The 21843-nt window shown below is 42.2% G+C and overlaps 1 protein-coding gene across 1 annotated transcript in view; it reads left to right on the top strand.

Annotated features, from left to right (window-relative positions):
* Nucleotides 1-21843, top strand: part of LOC122661979 — a 140647-nt gene that overhangs the window by 110612 nt on the left and 8192 nt on the right. Inside the window, exons 8-10 of the mRNA XM_043857512.1 lie at nucleotides 868-1555; nucleotides 3657-3769; nucleotides 13964-14219. Of these exons, the coding sequence (XP_043713447.1) occupies nucleotides 868-1555; nucleotides 3657-3769; nucleotides 13964-14219 (1057 nt within the window). The remainder of the gene's footprint in view (nucleotides 1-867; nucleotides 1556-3656; nucleotides 3770-13963; nucleotides 14220-21843) is intronic.

Genomic DNA, 21843 nt, shown 5'->3' with positions numbered 1-21843 from the left:
GTATGCCTAGTGGCAGGAGAGGAGCTAGAGCATACACCTTGACAGCTAAGACTGAGCCTATGGGGTACCCATCTGGACTATAGGCTGATCACAGTTCCCTTGAGAGGATGTTGCAGCATTTCGATGGGTTATGTCACAGCTGAGTAGCTCTGCTTCCACAGTGTCATATCCTTCTGCTTCAGCCTTGTAGGTAAAAGAAGAAAACTAGCAAAAATCCACCTTCAAAAGTGGGCTTCTGAATCCAATAGCCCTAAAGCAGTTGGCCAGCCTAAAAAGGCCAACTAAATAGCAAACTACAATTCTACAAATAAACCACAAAAGAAAGAAATACCCTAAAAATGCTGCTCCAACACAAAATTAATTTTGACCCTCCATGACATATTATCTACTAGAACTATAATGGGACAGTTATACACCATATACTACTTATTAACCTTTTTTCATTGACATAATCTTCAACCCTAAAAGCACCCCATCATGTGGGCTCCCATATAACAAATTTAATGAAATCTGTTGCAACTAGTAGGGACGTCTGCAATGCTGTTTTGTTTGCATAGTTCCTCCTTCGATATGTGAGATTGGAAATATATTATTAAGGATTTTTCAGCTTCCCTTTTTATGTGAAGTGCAAAACTCTCAAATTTTGCATTACTCGTATGTGCCTACAGGCTCCTTTCTCTTTTCATGCTAAAACATCTACAAATTCAAAATTAATTCTCATGAATCATGATGATGCAACTTAGAAATCGATGGCATGTCAAATTGTGCATGATCTTTTAGCTTTTGACTGTTTGACTTTTGTTTCACTTGAAAGGTTTTCTTATGTCCTTTAGATTCACTTTTACTAATTAGTTTTCTTCTGAACAGGACCGAAACATGGGTTCTCGAATTTGTTGACTTTGGTGGTGAAATGAGAAGAGATGTCTGGCATGCTTTCATTAGTGAAGTGATTGCATTATATGAGTTTATACGTGAATATGGACCAGAAGAAGGTGATCAATCAGTACATCAGGTATATGGTGCTCATAAAGGAAATGGAAAAGCCACAGTGAGCACCATCAACAGTATCGCTAGACTGCAGGCGCTTCAGTTTATTCGTAAATTATCAGAGGATCCAGCAAAGCTTGTCCAGTTCTCTTATTTGCGATCTGCTCCTTATGGTGATATTGTTTGTCAGACTTTGGCAGTAAATTTTTGGGGTGGTCCATTAGGAACAAAATTTACCGAAGCAGGGAATCTAACAGCTCAAGGAATAAGGCCTTCGGATGAGGTTCCTGGGAGTAGTATTCATGTGTTCAACATAGATGGAAGTGTGTATTTGCGGAAGTGGATGAAATCTCCATCTTGGACATCTAATGCATCAATTACTTTCTGGAAAATATCTTCAGTAAGACAAGGTGTAGTTTTGACAAAAAATCTTGTTGTGGCTGATATGACTCTTGTAGAAAGGGCATCAGCAACATGCAGAGAGAAAAGCCATCTTGTTGAAAAAACACAAGCTACAATTGATGCTGCAATGATCCAAGGGATTCCTAGTAACATTGATCTCTTCAAGGTGCATTAGATCTCTTCCATATATATATATATATGTTATATTATTTTTAACCCTATAGTGGACCAATGAATGGGGATTATAATTCCCCACCATAAGGGAGAAACATTTTGTCATCCCTGTCAATTTTTCAAGGCCATAATATTTCAGTTATTCAGTTTATTCTTATTTTGGTTTTCTAAATCAGCTCATTTCTTAAAACATTATGAAAGAACATATTTTCCCATTTTTCCCCTTATCTGTGTAACTAAATATAGATATGCAATGTATAGCATTAAAACTTTACTAGGACATCACCTTGCTCAAAATGACCTTTTTATTTATTTATTTATTGGATACTGTATTGATTTCCTTAAAAGTGAAAATACATGTAAAACATTTCACACATATTTGGAAGAAGACAGGAAATCTCCTTTAGGCTGTGTTTGTTTCACCATAAAATGGTTTACATGAAAATAGTTAACATTTAATTTTATATTTTTCTGCCATATGGCTTTTTTTTATTATACATGATCAATAAGCGTATTCAAACTTGATTGTGTGAGGGAAAGAATCCAGCAATATGATAGGGGTGGAATCCTCTATCGGTGCCAAGAGTACCAATGATCAAGATACTCAAGGTTCTAAATCTCGGTTTCGAGGCCGGTTTCTCCAGGCTTAGGAGACCTAGCTAAAGCTTTTTGTTTTTATTTTATCTTCATTGTCTGGCAAGTTTTAAACAGAGATCATTAGCACTGGTTGTTTCTAGTGCAGAATGGCAGGTAGAAAAATCTTATTTGCTCCATGAAGCTGTAAACAGCAGGCCCTGGATGTTTTCCTGATGCAAGATTCTTCATTTCAGATAGCCTTCCTCGTAGGTTACAGCTAGATTTTCTTTTTGAGACTAGGAGAACTAGAATTAAATGGATCCATTTAGATTGATAGTCCCTGCTGGAGGTCTAGCTGCTGGATCCCCTGCACTGCAATACAGAAGGGTAGAGCATCTGAAATTGGGTCTTCCATGCTTTTTGAAAAATATCCAGAAAGTTAAGTTAGTAAAAGAGAGTCTCAGTGCATGAGGCTCCCGCTCCTGCAGGGTTGGGGAGTGGCAATAATTGAAATTAAGGTAGTAAGCCCAATAATTGAAAAAAATGATTCAAATTTAGACCCGTAGGGTTTTCCTGAACCAGTAGATATGGTGATGGAAGATTGAACAGAAAGTAACTTGTTTTGGTGTAGGGGGGGGGGGGAGGGGAAGGGAGAAGACCCTCTTGCATCATACTGTATCATTCCCAGACCCTTTTTTGGACCATGAAAATGTTTGTCTTTCCATTTGAGATTAAAGTGGCCAGCGAAATCTAGGGTGTACAAGTGAGCTTATCAAGGCAGGGCAGATAATTGAAGCTTTGAAGTGGATCAATACTGAATTGGAACCTTACAGCATGAGGCATGACAGATGATTGAAGCTTTGAAGTGAATCAACTCTTGCCATTGGTCACAATGAACAGTGCAGTGATTGCTTGAAATATGGAACAGTTTTTCACTGGTTCTGAGTTGGGTGTATTAATAAATTCCCACTACAACCTTATCAAAAGGTTACTTGAAATCTACCTCTTCTAACCTATCAGCAGAAGAGAGTTGCACCTCTTACAGTCTTACAGTCTTACAGTGCTTATAATTGCTTCTTATATCTAAATTTCTGAATGACTACCATGTTAGGCAAACTTTCTTGTATGTGTCAAATGCAAATGCTAAATGGAAAGTGGAAACTAAAGCCATATCCCTTGGTGGATGGTGTCATCTCCAAGTAATTTGTTGACTATTGTAGCATGTGTTTGTTCTGTTTGGAAATTGTAAGCCATGTTTTGTTCTGTCAAAATGCAAATGCTTAATAGAAGCTAAAGCCAAATCTCTTGGTAGATATTGTCATCTCCAAGTTTTATGTTAACTATCATACCATGTGTTTCTTCTGTTTGGAAATTTTATGCTGTGTTTTGCTCTGTCAAACTTTGAGGTTTTTTTAATATTTTCAGTTGATGATGCTGTAGTCGTATAGCCCAAGTCTTATGTTTTCTTTCCATGTCATTTCGAACTTGAATTATTTGCCCTTTTGCTTGATCCTCAGGAACTTCTGTTTCCACTGTCAGTCACAACGAATAATTTTGAAAAACTTAGGCGTTGGGAGGAGCCACATTTGACAGTCGCTTTTCTTGCATTTTCCTATGCTATAATTTTCAGGTAAGCGAAAGATAACTTCAATTCTTGATTTCTTAGCTCCCTTTGGACTATTGCTTTGAGTGATAATTAGGTGTATTGATGTCTGGTAGAAATCTAAAATATATGAACTGTCACCAACTAGGGAACAAGGTTCAATATCTTGGTTCCACTGAAGTTTTGCCCTTTGGAAATTTGAAGGTATTTTTTTTTAAACCCAAATATTACCTGGGACCTGGGCCAGCCCCTAGAATTTTATTAATGTCAAAAAATGAATAAAGAATTCAAGGGGGGGACATACCACCTTACCCCAACCCAAAGGAGCAAAAAACTCTCAACTCAAACCTGGGCTCAAACCCGTACAGCTGAGAAAAAAAACCAGAAACCTACTTTCTGAGGACAGGCAACCCAGCCCTGTCTTCTCGAAGAATGCGCTGCAAATCCCCCGGTGGCTGGCTGCCATAGTGGAAAGTGATGGATGAACCTGTATCACAAGCTAGGTTGGCCATCCAATCGGCTGCTCTGTTACTTTTTCTAAAAGTAATGGATGCCAAAGACTGAGTGGAACAAATTAAAGCCATGGCTTCTTGGAACCAATACCAACCCCTCCATAGATTACACCTCTTAGGGTTAATCATCCTTACAGTGGAAGCAGAGTCCGAATTTACCATAAAATCAGCAAGGCCTAATTCATGGAACAGCTTCAAGCCATCTCTCAAGGCCCTTAATTCTGCCATCGAATTTGTGCATTCACCATAGAAGTTTGAGAAGGCCGCCAACACAACACCCTCCTTGTCCCTAATGACCCCTCCACCCCCTCCAACACCTAGGTTGCCTCTACAAGCTCCATCTACATTAAGCTTCACCGAAATGAAAGGTGGACACCAATAAATAGGGAGAGAACGCTTCAGCCAGGAAGAGGGAGCCGAAAAGCCGAAGCACTGCAGGATTAAACCATCTCTGAGGGAAGCCGAACGCCTAATCTTGAGAGGATACGGAATATCTCTCACCCAAACTTTTAAGCTCTCAATAATAGAACCCGCAGAACGCATGCTTTCCCAATGCCTTCTATTGTTCCTTTCCTTCCAAAGCTCCCAAACAACCAAGGAAGCTAAAAGTCCTATAACGTAGGCACTGAGACTGTTCCAACTCGTCGTCTCATGCCAAAAAAGATATGACTTCTGACGTCCTGTGACCGAACCACAACAATATCAAAAACACGTGAAAAATAGTTCCAAACCTTTGTCGCAGTGCCTCCTGCAATCAGACAATGATCTATTGTATCCCGCCTGGGACTCCCATAACAGTCGCATTTGGAAGCCAGGGGAATACCAACAGACATTAAAGACTCATCCGTGGGAATTTTTCCATTGAGGAGCTGCCATGTAAAAAATGCTACCTTTATGGGCAGAGATTGGTTCTAGATCCATCTAGCATAGGAAACCTCAGGCGACCCGCACCGCACTTCACTCCAGGCTGATTTAGTTGTGAAAGACCCATCACTAGAGGGGGTCCACACCAACACATCATCCTTATCTACTAAGGCAAAATTACCATTTAAGATGCTACGCCTCACCCCTGCAGAGTCAATCTGGTTCAAAACGTCCTGCTTCCACGTGCTATCTTCAACTAGCACATCCTTGGCATGCAAAGCCATGTCAACCTGAAGGGCGTTGTCCATAAAGGACCAACCCCTACCCAGTTATCTAACCAGAAACAGATATTGCCAGAGCCAATTAACCACCTTGACTTAGCCAGCAAGAAATCCTTATATACCCCAGAGCATTTCTCCAAGACTTCGACCCAGACTCACACGGCCCTGCCAAAGCAACATGACTATTTTTAAAGAATTTAGCCCTGAAAAACCCACTCCACAACTAGTGGTCAGAAAAGATCCTCTATGACCCTTTTAGCCTTAGAGAGGCCGAAATCCTCCAGCAGCCTAATCCCCAACCCACCTTCTTCAAGCGGCCTGCAGACCTTTTGCCAATTCACCCAGTGCCGTTGCTTACCCCACTTTGAGCTTCCCCACAGAAAGTCTGCGAAAATTCCATAGATCCTGCCTAGGACTGCCTTAGGCGGATCCAAAGTAGCAAGCACATGGATCGAGATAGAGGCTAGTACATGTTTTAAAAGCGTAACACGTCCGCCAGAAGATAACAGCTTTCCTTGCCAGCCTGCCACCTTGTTTCTTATTTTTCCAATTAGATCCTCAAAGAAACAAATTTTAAGTCTTCCAACATAGAGAGGAGCCCCAAATAAGTTATTGGGAGAGCCTTTCTCATAAACCCTGTAACGGTACCCACTATACGAGCCCTAGCCACAGAGACCTTGTCACCCAACACAAAGCAACTTTTATGTTCACCAACTGCCCCCAAAAGCCCTCATACCTTCAACTTTTATATTTGAAGGTTTTCTTCAAATATAGGAATGGCATCTATGGAATAGGGTCTGGAAATCCTCATAAAAGTCTAACTTCTGCCATATCTCACGTAACAAAGAGTCATATTAGGATAACATCATCTCTTTCTTCTTGGTTTCATGAATTTCTTCCTCAACTCTCAAACCTGAGCATCATTCCCAACTTGAGAATAGGTATCCTTGGCCATTTTCCAGATCTTGGTAGCAGTATCTTCCTAGGCTCCCCTCCTTTATCCATCGGTCAAAACCGATTTGCTGCTTTAACTGACGACACCCCTACGGATCCTGCCACTTGCGCTGAGCAAATCATCGATTCTGCTGTCCCTGAAGTCGTTCTCATATGTCTAAGGTAGACCCTCTGTCGTCGATTGCTGATGCTGCTTGCCCTGCCATCTCTGAGGAAGACCCTTTGTTGGCTGAGGAAGACCCTTTGCAGGTTCTGCAGTCTGTCTCCCTTCTGGCTGCGAGTGACTTCGTCATTCTCCTTTGCCCCCCTGCTTCCCATCTTTCCCCTCCTCCCGAAAATTCCCCTTTTAACGTTAATGCCTCTCCTTCTTTTGTAGGCCACCCCCCCCCCCCTTTGTCTCTTTGACCCTCCCCTTCTCTTTTTAGCCAAATCCCCTTTTTACCCTCCCCTAAAAAAGGTAAATCCAAAAGAAAGACAAGAACCAGAAGGAAAAGAAAAAAAAAAAAGAAAACCACATCAGTATCCTCTGAGCCCCACTCCTCTTTCTCGCGCAACTCTTCTCTTAACCCATCTGGGTCGGGTTCCCGCCTGCCTGATCCAGTGTCAAACTGTTTAGTTTCTCCTTCGTCCTTACCCGCTTCCCCTCCTACCAGTATCCCCTGCAAGTCCCAAGCTCCTTCGACCTCTGCTGGTTTTCCCACTGCCTCCTCATACAACAGGCGGCACCGGAGCTCCTCTGCTTCTCGTAGTGCCAGTGTTATATCCCGGCTTCTAGGGACTGAGTTGCAATCCTCCAAGCTCCTTCAATGAATCTTGGCATTGTCTGGAATACTCGGGGTCTTAATTCCCCTTGTAAACATGCTGCTGTTCGCTCCCATCTTCGGCATCATCAAGCTACTTTCTGCTGCTTGCTTGAAACCCATGTTAAAGAACCAAATGCTTCGAGGATCTACTCCTCCATTGCTCCCAGCTGGTCCTGTTTATCCAATTTTTCCCACCACCCTGATGGTCGTATATGGGTGTTATGGGATCCCTCTAAAATCAAAATTTCATTGGTCTCCTCCTCAGCCCAATATATCCACTTAAACTTCTCGGACTGCCTTAACCAATTTTTCTTCTTCTTCACTGTCACTTATGCTTTCAATTGCCTGTTCTGAGGCAATCTCTTTGGTCTGATCTCTGTAACCTTGCTGGCCCTATAGGCTCTCTCCCTTGGGGCATTGGTGGTGACTTTAATGTTATCAGATTTGGGTTTGAAAAACAGGGAGGTGACCATTTGAACCCTCAACCTATGTCTGATTTCAATGAATGCATCGAAGGCTTGGGCTTGGATGATCTCAGGTGGACAGGTCCCCCCTTCTCCTGGAGCAATAAAAGGGCGTCCTCCTTCCCTTCCTCCTTTGCCAATTTTGATACTCCTGGTATATCTGATCACAGCCCCATAGCCTTATCCAGTCAACCCTATAACACCTTTGGCCCAAAGCCTTTTAAATATTTTGAAATGTGGTCCTCCCACCCCTCTTTCCTGACCACTGTGAAGGATGCTTGGGACGAGCCTGTCCAAGCTTTCTCCTCCCCCCTCCTAGCTTTGGCAAGGAAGCTTAGGAATGTGAAATCTGCCCTCAAAGTTTGGAATACGAGCACCTTTGGAAATGTCTCTCAAAATGTGCAGGACTGTAAGGACAAGCTTGCAAACATCCAGCTGCAAATCCAAAGGGACAATCTCAATATCCAATTGGCTGCCGATGAAAAAGCTGCTGCCCTTGAATTAGTCATGCTCCTCAATCAAGAAGAAAATTTCCTGAAACAAGAGTCCAGGATCAAGTGGCTGGACTTGGGGGATTCTAACTCAGCCTACTTTCATCGCTCCTTTAAGTCCAGAACCAATTACAACTCCATTCTTCAGTTGGATGCTCCTGATGGTTCTCCAGTCTCAAATGTGAAAGATATCAAAGATATGGCAGTGAATTACTTCATGAAGCTCTTCTCGGGTCCTTTGGATGAGGCTGATCAAATCCCTAATAATGTGCTCAACAAGTCCATTCCAGATGAGCTCATTCAGTCTTTTAGTGCGATTCCCAATGAGGATGAAATTATTGCTGCTATTCATTCCATCAAGCTAAATCGGGCACCTGGGCCTGATGGTTTTAGCATGGGGTTCTTCTTAGCAACTTGGGATATCATAAAGGATGATCTCATCAAAGCCATTAGAAGCTTCTTCTTCAACCCCAGCCAGATCTCTAAGGTGAATCGTACTTTTCTCTGTCTCATTCCTAAGAAGGAGGGAGCTTCTGTGATGATAGACTTCAGGCCCATTGTCCTATGCAACCTAATCTACAAGTTCATAGCTAAGATCCTTGCTTTCAGGCTCAAGACTGTGGTGGATCTACTTGTCAGTCAGAATCAGTCCGCTTTCATCCCTGGTGGAAGTATTTCTGACAATATCCTCCTTTGCAATGAGATTGTCCGAGGTTTTGAAAGGAAAAATCACTCTCCTGCTGCTCTTATGAAGATTGATATCCATAAAGCATTTGATTCTCTGATATGGGATTTTATTGCAAAAGTCTTGACCAAGATGAGGTTCCCTATGGTCTTCATCCATTGGATTCACTGCTGCATTTCAACCCCCAGGTTCTCTGTGCTAGTTAATGGCAGCCCAGCTGGTTACTTTGCCTCTACTATTGGTGTGCGTCAAGGTTGCCCTCTTTCTCCATACCTCTTCACTTTAGCTTTGGAAGTCCTATCTAGGGAAATCCAATTATGCACTGATCAGCAGCTTATCTCCCCTATTCCCAAATGCAAAGCCCTCAAGCTATCTCATTTGGCGTTCGCTGACGATCTCATGATCTTATGCAAGGCTTCCATTACCTCTTTTGAGTCTATCATGAACTGTTTGCAGCACTTTCAAGATTTATCGGGGCTTCAAATCAACCCCCTCAAGTCTCTTCCCTTCCTTGCTGGAGTTCCCGATGAGGCTAAAGCTGCTTTGAAGAGTATATGTGGCTTCAGTATTGGTCAGCTTCCTTTGAAATATCTGGGCCTTCCTTTAATCCCGACAAGATTATCGGCTCATCATTGCACTCCTATGCTGGATCTTATCAGGAAACGGCTTCAACTCTGGAAAGGCAAACACCTCTCTTATGCAGGTCGTTTGGTGCTTGTCTAGTCTGTTCTCCAAGCCTCCTACATTTACTCATGGTACTAAATCTCGTTTCGGTGTTTCGGTCTGACCGAAATTTCCGAAATACCGAAATTTCGTCGAAATATGGTATTTTTCTGTGGGTGTAAAATGCCAAAAATGGCCGAGATTTCCGAAATTTTCGAAACAAGATTACCGAAATTACTGAGATTTCCGAAATTTCCGAAACGGGATGGACGAAATTTCTGAAATATTCAAAATATTGCATTTTTTCATATCGGACTTGCGTTTCGTTTCGGACAGGTCGAGATACTCAAACTATTCGATATCTCGACCGAAATTTCGCGAGTTTTAGTACTATGCATTTACTGGTCAGGTATCTATGTGCTGCCTCAATCCATCATCAAGTCTCTGGAATCTCTCATGTCTTCTTTCCTTTGGAAAGGCTCTGATGCTACTAGATTCCTTCGGCCTATTAGTTGGGACTCTGTGTGTCATCCTTTTGTGGAAGGAGGTTTGGGTATCAGAAGGGTAAAGGATGTGAACTCAGCTGGCATTATCAAATTGTTGTGGAAGATTGTGTCTAAGGCAAAAAGTATTTGGGTGGACTGGATATATTCGGGCCTTCTCCGTTCGGACTCTATTTGGACTGTCCATATATCTTCAGATGCTTCTTGGACCTGGCGCAAAATTCTGGATATCTATTCCTTGGTTCTTGGATCTATCCAATCTCACATTAATAACGGGAACTCCACTCTGTTATGGTTAGATCATTGGCATCCTTTGGGAATACTGCTTCATCATGTCAGTCCTAGATTGATCTATGGTTCTGGGCTGCCTAGAAATGCCTTGGTGGCTGATATTCTTAGTGCCGACGGATGGGACCCCCCTGATTCCTCTATTCCCGCTCTAACCTCTATCTGGAACTTATTGCCTTCTATTTCCAGAAGACCCTTCGTAAGGGATGATTGTGTCTCTTTGCTGCCTAGTTCATTGGGAAAGTTCAGCTCCAAATCTGCTTGGGATCTTGTTAGAACTCGCCTCCCGCTTGTTCCTTGGAGGAAACTCGTCTAGTTCAAGCATCACATTCCTAGACACAGCTTCACGGTCTAGAGAGTCTTCTCCAATTGCCTCCCAACGCAAGCTTTCCTCAGGCATCGCCACATCTTGGTCTCTCCCAATTGTGGCCTATGATGGAATGGGATTGAAGATACAAACCATCTCTTCTTTGATTGCCCTTTCTCCTGCTCTATTTGGAAAGGGATTCTCTCCAAATGCTGGCCAAGAAACAGGAGGATCCTTCCTTTTGACCGAGAATGGATTTGGGTTGATATGACCTTTGGTGGTTCTACTCTTTGTGACGTGATTGGGAAGATGGCTTTCTCTACTGCCATCAACCACATTTGGATGGAGTGCAATCTTCAGAAATGGACCTCCAAATCTAGATCTGCTAACCAGATTTGGGAGTCCATCTCTTTTGAAATCAAATCTAAGCTTAGTTTGGTTGCTCCTACTTCTTGTATTGACACCCCAAGGAACAGACTAATTGTTGTATCCTAGGGTTTTTCTTCTATCGCCCTTGTCCCAGCAGGCTCCCCTGTTTGAGCCTCTGCTGCTGGTTCTTGTTTTCCTCCCTCCTATTTGAGGGCTGTTTTCCTTTTAGTAATGAAATTTTTATTCACCCAAAAAACAAAAGGTAACCCCATGCAATACTGGGATGCATGGAGTTAATAAGAAATGACATCACCAGGGAGTTTTCTGAACTCCATTTCCTTTGAGATGGACCAGCAGTAGTAGGTTTCTCCGTTTCACCTGTGAGATACCCGACAAACCCTCGGAATCGATAGATAGGAAACAGGAATGAGACCACATCAAGTAATTGCTCCCATCCAACTTGATGGAGCTAATGGGGAATGAAAGAAATTCACTATGAGTTCCACGACTCACTCCATCAGTTCCAGTTGATGCAGTAGTAACGTCTGACATGACTGCTGATCCCAGAAGAGTCACAGATAGAGAGAAAAAATTATCTCTAGAAAATACTTCAAAAACAGCAGCAACCGATCTTCGCAATGATCAAAGGTTCATGAGAAAGGGTTCTTAGGCCACATAGATTCAGGCCAAAGAGCACAAAAAAGGTGAGGAAGGGCCCTCGGTGGGAAGAGAATCACCACCAAGGGCGAAGGGTGTGATGTGGCATTGCGGCCCGATGAGAAGGGGGCCGAGAGAAAGGGAGGCGAAAGAAAGACAGACGAGACGAGATAGAAAGAGAGAGGTGAGAGAGAGAGAGAGAGAGAGAGGCGAGAGTGAGGGTGAGGGAGGCAGACGGTGGTGGTGGCGGCGCTAGTGTTGTGGCGGCTCCACTGTGATATTAAGGTTTGGGATCCTCACTCTGATACCATGATGATTTTTGGGGAATAATGTCTTGTGTCAATGGGACAGCAGCCGTGCTTTATTTATAATAAAATAGGATGAGGTACAAGTACAATTATGCCCCTAAGGACAAATCTACCGTTGTACCCATATTATAACAGATAGCTTGGTGAAATTTTTGACATGCCATAGACAACCAGTAGGCTGTGTTTCTGCTACTGACGGAGTGGCAGAATACTAATACAGTACATGAAGGGGCTACATGATGCATTATAAAATGCCATTCTAGCACTAAGTATATCCAACCAGCTTCATATACTTGATTGCCAAATCCAGTTTCTCAGATCACCGGATCTTCAATTCTCCACAACCAATAAATCAGAAGTGGATTTTGTGAGCGAGTAAGACCCGCATATTTGCTCCAGAAACATATCCAATGTCTCATAGGCAGCCCTTAGGAAGTCATCACATATTATCTTCCCATGAGTTTCGTTTTGCCATTTCAGGGGGCAAACAGCCGAAATGAATGAAATACCGAAACAAAATGACCGAAATTTCGACAAAACAATGCACTTTTCAGACCGAAATGAGAAATTTTGGCGAAATAGTGTTGATTTCGTTTCGCCTCCTGTTTTGTCTCGGACATGTTGAAATTACCGAAATTTTGGCGAACTATGTTAAAAACTCATTAACCATGTTTGAAAAATCAATTTTAAATTCTTGGTGTTAGAGGACTTTTGATTAAATTAGATTCCAAAATAGATATTTACCGATTATTACTAAATAAGGTTTAAACCATATTGGAGCATGGTTGTCTTGTTCTCTAGGAGTATTCCCCGTCACAGTTTCACAGTCTGGAGAGCTTTGTCCCGCTGCCTTCCTGCACAATCTTTTCTCATTGAGAAGCAGATTCCTGTCCCTCCTAGTTGCTACCTCTGTTGGGCTGCTTGTGAGGAGTGCTTTCTCTTCCTCTGTTTGGGAAGGTCTCCTCGTCCTGAAGTCGTCACTTCGCCTTCTCCTTCACACAGAAAACGGATATGGGTGAATATGTCCTTTGCAGGGAAATCTTGTTGTGATACGGCCGGTAAGCTAGCTTTTGCTGCCTCTATCCACCACATCTGGTTCGAGTGCAACCTCCGTCAATGGACCTCTAAGTCCAAGTCTTTTCAGCAGATGTAGGACTCCTTCTCCTTTGAAGTTAAAGCCAAGATTGATGCTGCCCCCTTCCTCTTCTTGCGTAGACACCCCTAGAAATAGGCATATTGTTGACTCTTGGGGTTTCTCCTCCTCTATTCTCCAGGCTCGGTCCTCCCCTTTATAAAGGCCCTACCCTGTATATGGTATTCTCCTTCCTCTCTTCTCTTGGTAATGAATTATTTATTCACCCAAAAAAAAAAAGTTTAAACAAGATTCAAGATTCAATTTTCGGGATATAAAATTCCAAAAAAAGTTGATGCAAATATGCGAGCAAGGGAGCAATATATGTGGGACAGAAAAAAAGAGAGTTAGTTATGTGGAATCCCTAAATCAAAGGGTGCTAATTTATCCTAAGAAAAAATTACTTTCCTAATAGTAATAGTTTCTTAATCAAAGTTGGTTGGAAAGAGGAGGAGACACATGGGTGAGGTCCTAAATCATAGGATGTCAATCTATTGTAAGGGGAAACTGTAGAAAAATGAAGCAACAAATGAAAATTTCATTATTAAGATCGATAATTCAGAAAATTAAGAAGACAAAAAATGTGATTGTAAGTGTGGCGGGGTAAGAATATTTTTTCTTTCTTATGGCAGGTAACTCTTGTTTTAGTTGATTCTCTGGAACTTTAAATGCATTTCATTATTAAGATCTTCTGATAATTCAAAAAATTAAGAAGACAAAAAAGGTGATTGTATGTGTGACGGGGGTAAGAAGATATTTTCATTGTTATGGTAGGTAACTCTAGGTTTGGTTGATTCTCTGGATCTTTAAAAGCATATTTTCTTACTGATTATAACCCCTCCTCCCCCCCCCCCCCCCCCCAAAATCCAAAAAACAAACCCCAAAAAAAGGAGAATTGAAGGAAGATTCTGACTTTGATTATGATTGTCTGTTTGGTCAGAAATTTGTTACCATATATATTCCCTATGACATTGATGGCTGTAGCAGCTGCCATGCTATTGCTGAAGGGGCTTAAAGAGCAAGGTCGCCTGGGAAGATCTTTCGGGAAAGTTACGATACATGATCAGCCACCTTCTAACACAATTCAAAAGATCATAGCTTTAAAAGAAGCAATGCGTGACTTGGAAAAATATCTCCAGAATCTGAATGTTACACTTCTGAAAATCCGCACGATTGTTTTATCAGGTCAACCTCAGGTATGCTTTCTTGATGACTGAATTCTCGCTTTCTACTTGATGATGGCAAGGAAAATCACGAAATCAACTAGAATGGATAGTTATTGGATGCTATACAATCGTTTAGTCTTCAATGTGTGCATTTATTTTCCTCATAGACAAAAGTTGCTTCAATGCATGTTTATAATGCGAGGCTATCAATTGTTAGTTAGGACTGGACTGCCTTCTGGATGAGCTTTATATTCATAGGTGTTTAAATAACTACAGTTATTATGAATTCTTAAACTACTGGAAACAGCCTCTCTGTGAAAGCAGGGGTAAGGCTGCGTACATTATCACCCTCCCCAGACCCCGCAATGGCGGGAGCGTCGTGCACTGGGTACGCCCTCTTTATGAATTCTTAAACTTATCTCCATTTTTAGGGATGATTTTCCTCCATTATGGGGAGCGTGAAGCTGTTATGTCTTAAACCATGGTAGAGCATGTATCCAATTCTTCTGCTGATGGATATTACTAGGGACAGAAGTGGGGATATGTGTGAGTCTATACACAACAACCCCTTGAAATTTAGAAAAAGGGTCATGCCAACATTTTATATATTTAACATATATTTGAAGAGCATTCAAAGTTCCTAGGAGATTCTATGCGTAGATTACAAAAGAGTTATTTATTTTTTCTATTACCTATTTGTCTTAGATATGTGTTATGTAACACCTGAAAGGGTATTTTGGGTATTTTGTGTTTTTCCCCCATAGCTAGTAGAGTTGGCTATGTGGGGGTTAATTTGTAATTCTGCCCACTTCTTAAAGTTATAAATAAAGATGCTTGGTGATCATATTGATCGTTCAAGCCGTTCTCCATATTCTGTTTTGTTAACATGGCATCAGAGCCAAAGTCTCTGATCTGAGTTTTCAAAACCCACCTCCCTCCCTTCGTTTTTCTTTCAGCCCTCTTCCCCTCGATTTTTTTTTTCTCCTTTTTTCCTTGGTTCTCCTCCACACCTTAGGGCAGCACTAATGAGGTGATCATACGATCTAGATGCTGTCCTCCATCTTACCTCTTATCACTATGTTCTAAATCCAACTTAAGATCGATGGATGCTGCAGCCCTTCTCTGCGGATTTTGAGGTTCTTTTTTTGAAGATCAAGTCTTTCTCAAGGTTGAAATTGATTTTCCGTGGGTGGAGACTCTTTTGCTGTCCTGGCCAGCCTCTATCCTAGATCTACCACTATTTTTTGAAGCCCCACACCAAAGTCGATCTCACCTTTCAGGGTTATCTAAAACCCTGACACCGATCAATTTTTTGGTTAGGGCTGTTCTCTGCTGCTGATTTTTTCAGAGGAGTTTTCTTCATATAAGGAAGCCACTCGACCTTGATTTCAGCCACTGGTTCTGACTTTTTGGCCAACATCAGGGTTTTTTCAATTTTTGGATCGATTTCTCTCTCATATCGATTCCAGATTTTTTTCTTCTTGGCTGGCTGCATCGGTTCATTACTGCTTCAAGTGTTTAGTTGGCTGCAAGCATGACAGGCTCAGATTCTTCTTCTGCAACTTTTGGGGTTGATGGACAGACCCGGACAGATTTTCTTCCCCTTGCTGCTCCTATCAAGCTCGATGGCACTAATTATCTCATGTGGTCTAGGTCTACCTATTTGACCATTGCTGGTCGAGGGCTTATTGGACATATTCTTGGGACTAACCAAATGCCAACTGCCCTAGTTCTCTATAAGACAGATGGGTGTCTCATGATGCTATGGTAATGTCTTATTTGCTCCATTCTATGCAACCGGACCTCTCCAGCAACTACTTGCTACTGGAAACAGCCCATCAAATCTGGAGTGCTGCCAAGGAGACTTACGGGCAAGTTGGGAATGATGCTCAGGTGTATGAGATTCTGTTGAATTATGTATACCATTGGGGGTATTCTGGTCATTTTACAGTTGTATTTTTACTTCTCTGTACCTCCTAGTTAAGTCGGCTGTACTAGGGGTATTTTGGTCATTAGTATGTAATCTCTTTTATTATAAATACAAAGCTTGTTTGATCATATTGATCACTCAAGCAATTACTCTCTAATTCAGATCTGCTAACATAGTGTCAGAGCAGGTTTCGGATTAGGGCAGTCCCTTTTTTTTCATTCTCGATTTCCCCTTCTCCTTCCTTTCATTCTCGAGCTCTTCTTCCCCTCTTTCCCTTTTGTTCTTCATTCTCCCACTAGGGCAGCACTGATGAGGTAATCTATAGATTCAGTTGCTGCCCTTCATCACTTCATTTAATAATATAAAATTTTCAGATCAATAGGAGCTTGTACACTGCCTGTGATATTTGAAGACTTCAAGGTTTTTTGGACTGATTCAATCTCCTCTTTCAAGGGATCTCTCCACATTGTTGAAGCTCAAGAACTGCAGCAGGCTCATATTGGACAAGGTTCTATCTCCAGCCATACCGCGGCTTCTCTCCCTGATCGATTTTTGCTCTCATATTGGTTTTTTTCAAAACCCTGCAAATATCGATCTTGGGGTTTTACTTCTTTGTTGATGCTGGTTTTTGGAAGAGTGATTCAGCACTGCTACAAGTACACACTCGAGCCAAGTTTCAGCTCATTACACTGGTTTTTTGATTGCTCTCTACCCTACATCGATCTTACCAGAATCGGGGTTTTTTTCAAAACCCTGAAAAAATCGATCTAGGGGATTGCCCTATCTGTTGCTGCTGGTTTTTGGGGACAACTCTTCCTACATTTAAAGAGGTTTCTCCTCCAATTTCCAGCTCTTATCTTGGATTTTTTATTGGGTTTCTCATCACCACAACCCCTCTCTGCGATTTGGGTTTCTCTACTGAATAATGGACGGCTCTGAGGTTTCTACTGGCACTTCTGCTACTGATGGGTATGGTAGGCATGACACCCGTGACATTCTCCCTAATCCTATCAAGTTGGATGGGAGCAATTACCTGATATGGTCTTGCTCTGCCTACTTTGCCATTGCTGGCCGTGGGCTTACTGGCCATATTGATGGTACTGTTGTTAGGCTAACTGAAGCTGGTCCTCTTCTGAACAGGTGGATCTCCAATAATGGTATCCTAATGTCTTATTTGATTGGCTCGATGCAATCAGACCTTGCCAGTGGATTTCTTCTTGGTACAACTGCCCAGATATGGTTTGCCTGTAAGGAAACATATGGATAGCTTGGTAATGATGCCCAGGTTTATGAACTTCGGAAGAAAGTCCTTCATACCACTCGGGGAGAATTATTTGTCTCCAAGTACTATGCTACTCTTCGCAGCCTCTGGCAACAGTTGGATCATTGTTCTGATTACCATCCCTCCACTCTTGGTGATATTGCCTCTTACAAGAAGCATGTTGACAAAATACGGGTCTATGACTTCTTGGCTGGATTAAATATGGATTATGATCAGATTAGGATTCAAGTGTTGGGTCACTCTCCTTTTCCCACACTTAAACAATCCTATGCCTTGGTCTTCTCTGAAGAAAAACGTAGGGGTACTGTGCTCCATCCTCCACCCACTGAGAGATCAGCTCTCCAGACTGCTTCCACGGCCATCCCTATCACTGCTGGAAACTCCTCTTCTAGTGATTCTACCAAGGGCATTGTCACTTGTGAGCACTGTAATAAGCCCTACCACACTAAAGAAAAATGTTGGAAACTTCATGGGAAGCCATCTGACTTTGAAGCCAAACGGGCTGCCAAGAAGAAACTAAACAAGAAGGCCCATCACTCTGAGTTTGTTGCTACAAACCCCCTACTGACACTGGTCTATCCCAGGAGGATCTACAGGCATTCCTACTTGGGCTAAAGTCTTCCATTGTTGCTGCCTCTACTACATCAGCTATTGCCAATTCCCCTACTCCTTCAGGTTCAAACTTTGCTCGGTCAGGTATTTCATTTGGTGGTCATTGTGCTTCTGTAGCCATGGCACTAAATCTCGTTTCGTTTCGAGACCGAAATTTCCGAGATACCGAAATTTCGTCGAAATATGGTATTTTTCTGTGGGTGTAAAATGCCAAAATGACCGAGATTTTCGAAATTTTCGAAACGAGATTACCGAAATTACCGAGATTTCCGAAATTTTCGAAACGAGATGACCGAAATTTCCGAAATATGCGAAATATTGCACGTGACTTTTTTAATATCTCGCGATATATCGTGAGTCCACGATATTTCGTCGATATCTCACGAGATATCGTCGAAATATGGTATTTTTCCATTTCGGATTGGTATCGTATCTCGGACAGCTCGAGATATACGAAATTTGGCAAAATATCGCCGAAATTTCGCGAGATTTTGAACTATGTCTGTAGCTTCCCATCCTTGGATCATTGATTCTGAGCTACAGATCACATGACCGGGTCCTCTAGCCTTTTCCATCGCTATTCTCCCACTTTTGGGAAGGACAAAGTCAGGGTAGCTGATGGTTCCCTTTCTTCCATCTCTGGCAAAGGAATCATCAACTGCACTTCATCTCTTCCTTTGTCTTCTGTTTTGCATATTCCTAATTTTACTTCTAACCTTCTTTCCATTAGTAGTATTACTCGTGATCTTAATTGCAAAGTAACTTTTTTTTCCTTCCCATTATGTTTATTTAGGATTTGGCCTCTAGGAGGACGATTGGATTGGGTAAAGTGCACGGTGGCTTGTACCTGCTTGATGATGGTCGTCTCACTCCACCACCATTATCTTCTCCATACCAGAACTCCTTAGTCTCTTCTGAAATTTACCAATGGCATTCTAGATTTTTTTTTTTTTTTGGATGAATAAAAATTTAATTACGAAGAAAAAAAGAGGGAATATACAAGCCCAAGGGCAAACAAGCCGAAACAAGGAACTAGTTAGGGCGCAAAATGGATGTAGGGAGACCCCAGGAGACAACAACGAGCCTGTTCCTTGGGGAATCCTTCACATCCATAAGGGGGAGAGATCTAACTTTAGATGAAACATAAAAAAAGATGGCCTTCCAAATCATGTCGAAAGAGCGGGAGTTGGATGTCCATCTTCTAAGGTTGCGTTCCATCCAAATGTGGGAGATAGTGGCACAAAAGGCAATCTTGCCAACCAAGTCACAAATTGACTTCCCTTCGAATGTCATGTCGATCCAAATCCATTCCCTGCTGAGAGGAAGAGGAGTGCGCCGACCAGGCCAACAATGGCGAAGAACACGGGTCCAGATGGAGGAAGCAAAGGGGCAAGTGAAGAATAAGTGATCAACATCTTCAGCCCCATTCCAATAGAGACAGCAGCTGGATGGGACCTAAATATGTCGATAAATAAGGAAGGCTCGGGTAAGAAGACAGCTTGCAAGGGCACGCCAAGCGGTGAGGCTATGACGAGGTATGTGGCCACGAAACCAAACAACTCTATGCCAAGGACAAGGGGTCCCTCTATGTCTAACCAAGTCCCAAGCAGAGTGAGAGCTGAATCTGCCTAAGTGGGGGCACTCTAGATTAGGTCACCTTCCATTAGGAATTTTAGCAACTTTATTTTCTACTTTGGTCAAAAAATGTGATAAGACTGAATTTTTTTGTGAGGCTTGTGTTTTGGCCAAACAGACACGTTCAACTTATTCAATTTCAAATAAAAGGAGTTCTTCACTTTTTCATTTAGTGCATTCTAATGTTTGGGGCCCCAGTCGTAAAACTTTTCTTTCTGGTCACCGTTGGTTTGTTTCCTTTATCAATTGTCATTCTAGACACACATGGGTTTATCTTATGCACACCAAAAGTCAAGTTTTTTCATGTTTTCAGCATTTGCATAAAATGGTCCAAACTTAGTGCTAGGCTACTCTCAAAGTTTTGAGAAGTGATAATGGCACTGAGTATAGGGAAACTCAATTTCAAAAATATTTTTCATGGGATTGTTCACCAGACTAATTGTGTCGATATCCTACCCCAAAATGGTGTGGCTGAAAGGAAGAACCGCCACTTGTTGGAAGTGGCCAGGGCGTTAATGTTTTCACACCATGCTCCCTCCCAATATTGGGGGAATGCTATTCTCACTGCAACCTATCTCATCAATCGGTTGCCTTACCGTGTTCTTGACTCCCGCAGTCCGAGTGAGATTTACATGGGAGTTCCTCCTTTGTGGTTTCTCCCAAGGTGTTTGGTTGTGTGTGTTATGCCAGAGATACGAAATCTCCTGGCAAACTTGAACCTCGTGGGATGCGGTGTATTTTTTTGGTTTACTCTGTTCACTAAAAAGGTTATAAGTGTCACCACCACCCCTCCCGTCGTACTCTGGTCAGTATGGATGTCGTCTTTCATGAAAGTCTTTCCTATTATTCATCCCCACATCTTCAGGGGAAGAGTTCTAGTTCTAGTGAGATGTGTTTGTGTTTCCTCCCCTTGAAGTTCCTCCTCTCTTATCTCCTATAGCTACTGCCCCATCTCCTCCTATTGTTGCTGCCCCATCTCCTATTGCTGCTGCCCCATCTCCTATAGCTGCTGCCCAGCCTCCTTTGGCAGTTGCCCTTTCATCCGAAGGGATTCCTTTATAGTGGGAGCTTGTAGAAAATAATGGTGGTAATGTTCCTAGTCAGGGGGAGTTGACTCTAGTTCAAAGAACCATCAGTGAATTTCAGAAGAGAATTGACAACTCCAAAATCATCACCTATAAAAAGGGATATTCCAAAAGAGGGCAGTTTCAATCCACTATAGCACCAATACCTATCCAGTTACCGACTTAGGATCCATATCCTTCTCCTGCTGGTAAGACCTCTTCTTCCAACCTACCTATTACTCATCGCAAAGGTACTAGGACTTGCAAACAACATCCAATTTCTCGTTTTGTTTCTTATAGTTCTCTTTCTCCATCTTTTCGTGCATGTGTCCTATCTTTCTTCTGTTTCCATTCCTAAAAATTGGCAGGAAGCTTACACAGATGGAAAGTGGAAGGCAACAGTGTTGGAAGAAATGAGAGCATTAAAAAAAAATAATGTTTGGGATCTTGTAGCCCTTCCTCTAGGGAAAAAACCAGTAGGATGTAAATGGGTGTTTGTGGTTAAACAGAAGGTTGATGGCTCTGTGGATCGATAAGGCACGTTTGATTGCAAAGGGCTTCACTCAGACATATGGGATTGACTACTAGGAGACCTTTGCTCCTGTTGCAAAGTTGAATACTGTTTTTACTATCTTGTGCAGTCAATCTTGGATGGGATCTACAACAGCTAGATGTGAAGAATGCCTTCCTAAATGGAGAACTTGGTGAGGAGGTGTACATGGATATTCCACTAAGGTTTTCTTGTGACAGTAATCAAGGTAAACAAATTGAAGCAAGCACTTTATGGGCTGAAGCAGTCACCTCGAGCATGGTTTTGCCAGTTTTACAAGGCCATGATTTTTGTGGGCTATAAGCAGAGTAATGCTGATCACACTCTCTTTATAAAGAGGGTTGGTGGAAAACTCACTTTTCTTATAGTCCATGTTAATGACATTGTGGTTACTGGCAATGATGGTGATGAGATCAACCGGTTGAAGAAGTTTCTTGGGCAGGAGTTTGAGACTAAAGATCTAGGGAAGCTACGGTATTTTCTTGGGATTGAGGTTGCCAAATCTTCTAAAGGCATCTTTCTCTCCCAAAGGTAGTATGTCCTAGATTTATTGACTGAAACTGGTTTGTTAGGATGTCACC

Source organism: Telopea speciosissima, chromosome 5 (genome assembly GCF_018873765.1).
Source record: "Telopea speciosissima isolate NSW1024214 ecotype Mountain lineage chromosome 5, Tspe_v1, whole genome shotgun sequence".
NCBI classification, from domain to species: domain Eukaryota; kingdom Viridiplantae; phylum Streptophyta; class Magnoliopsida; order Proteales; family Proteaceae; genus Telopea; species Telopea speciosissima.
Note: the sequence above shows the minus strand (reverse complement) of the source record. Positions and strands in the feature narration are given on the sequence as shown.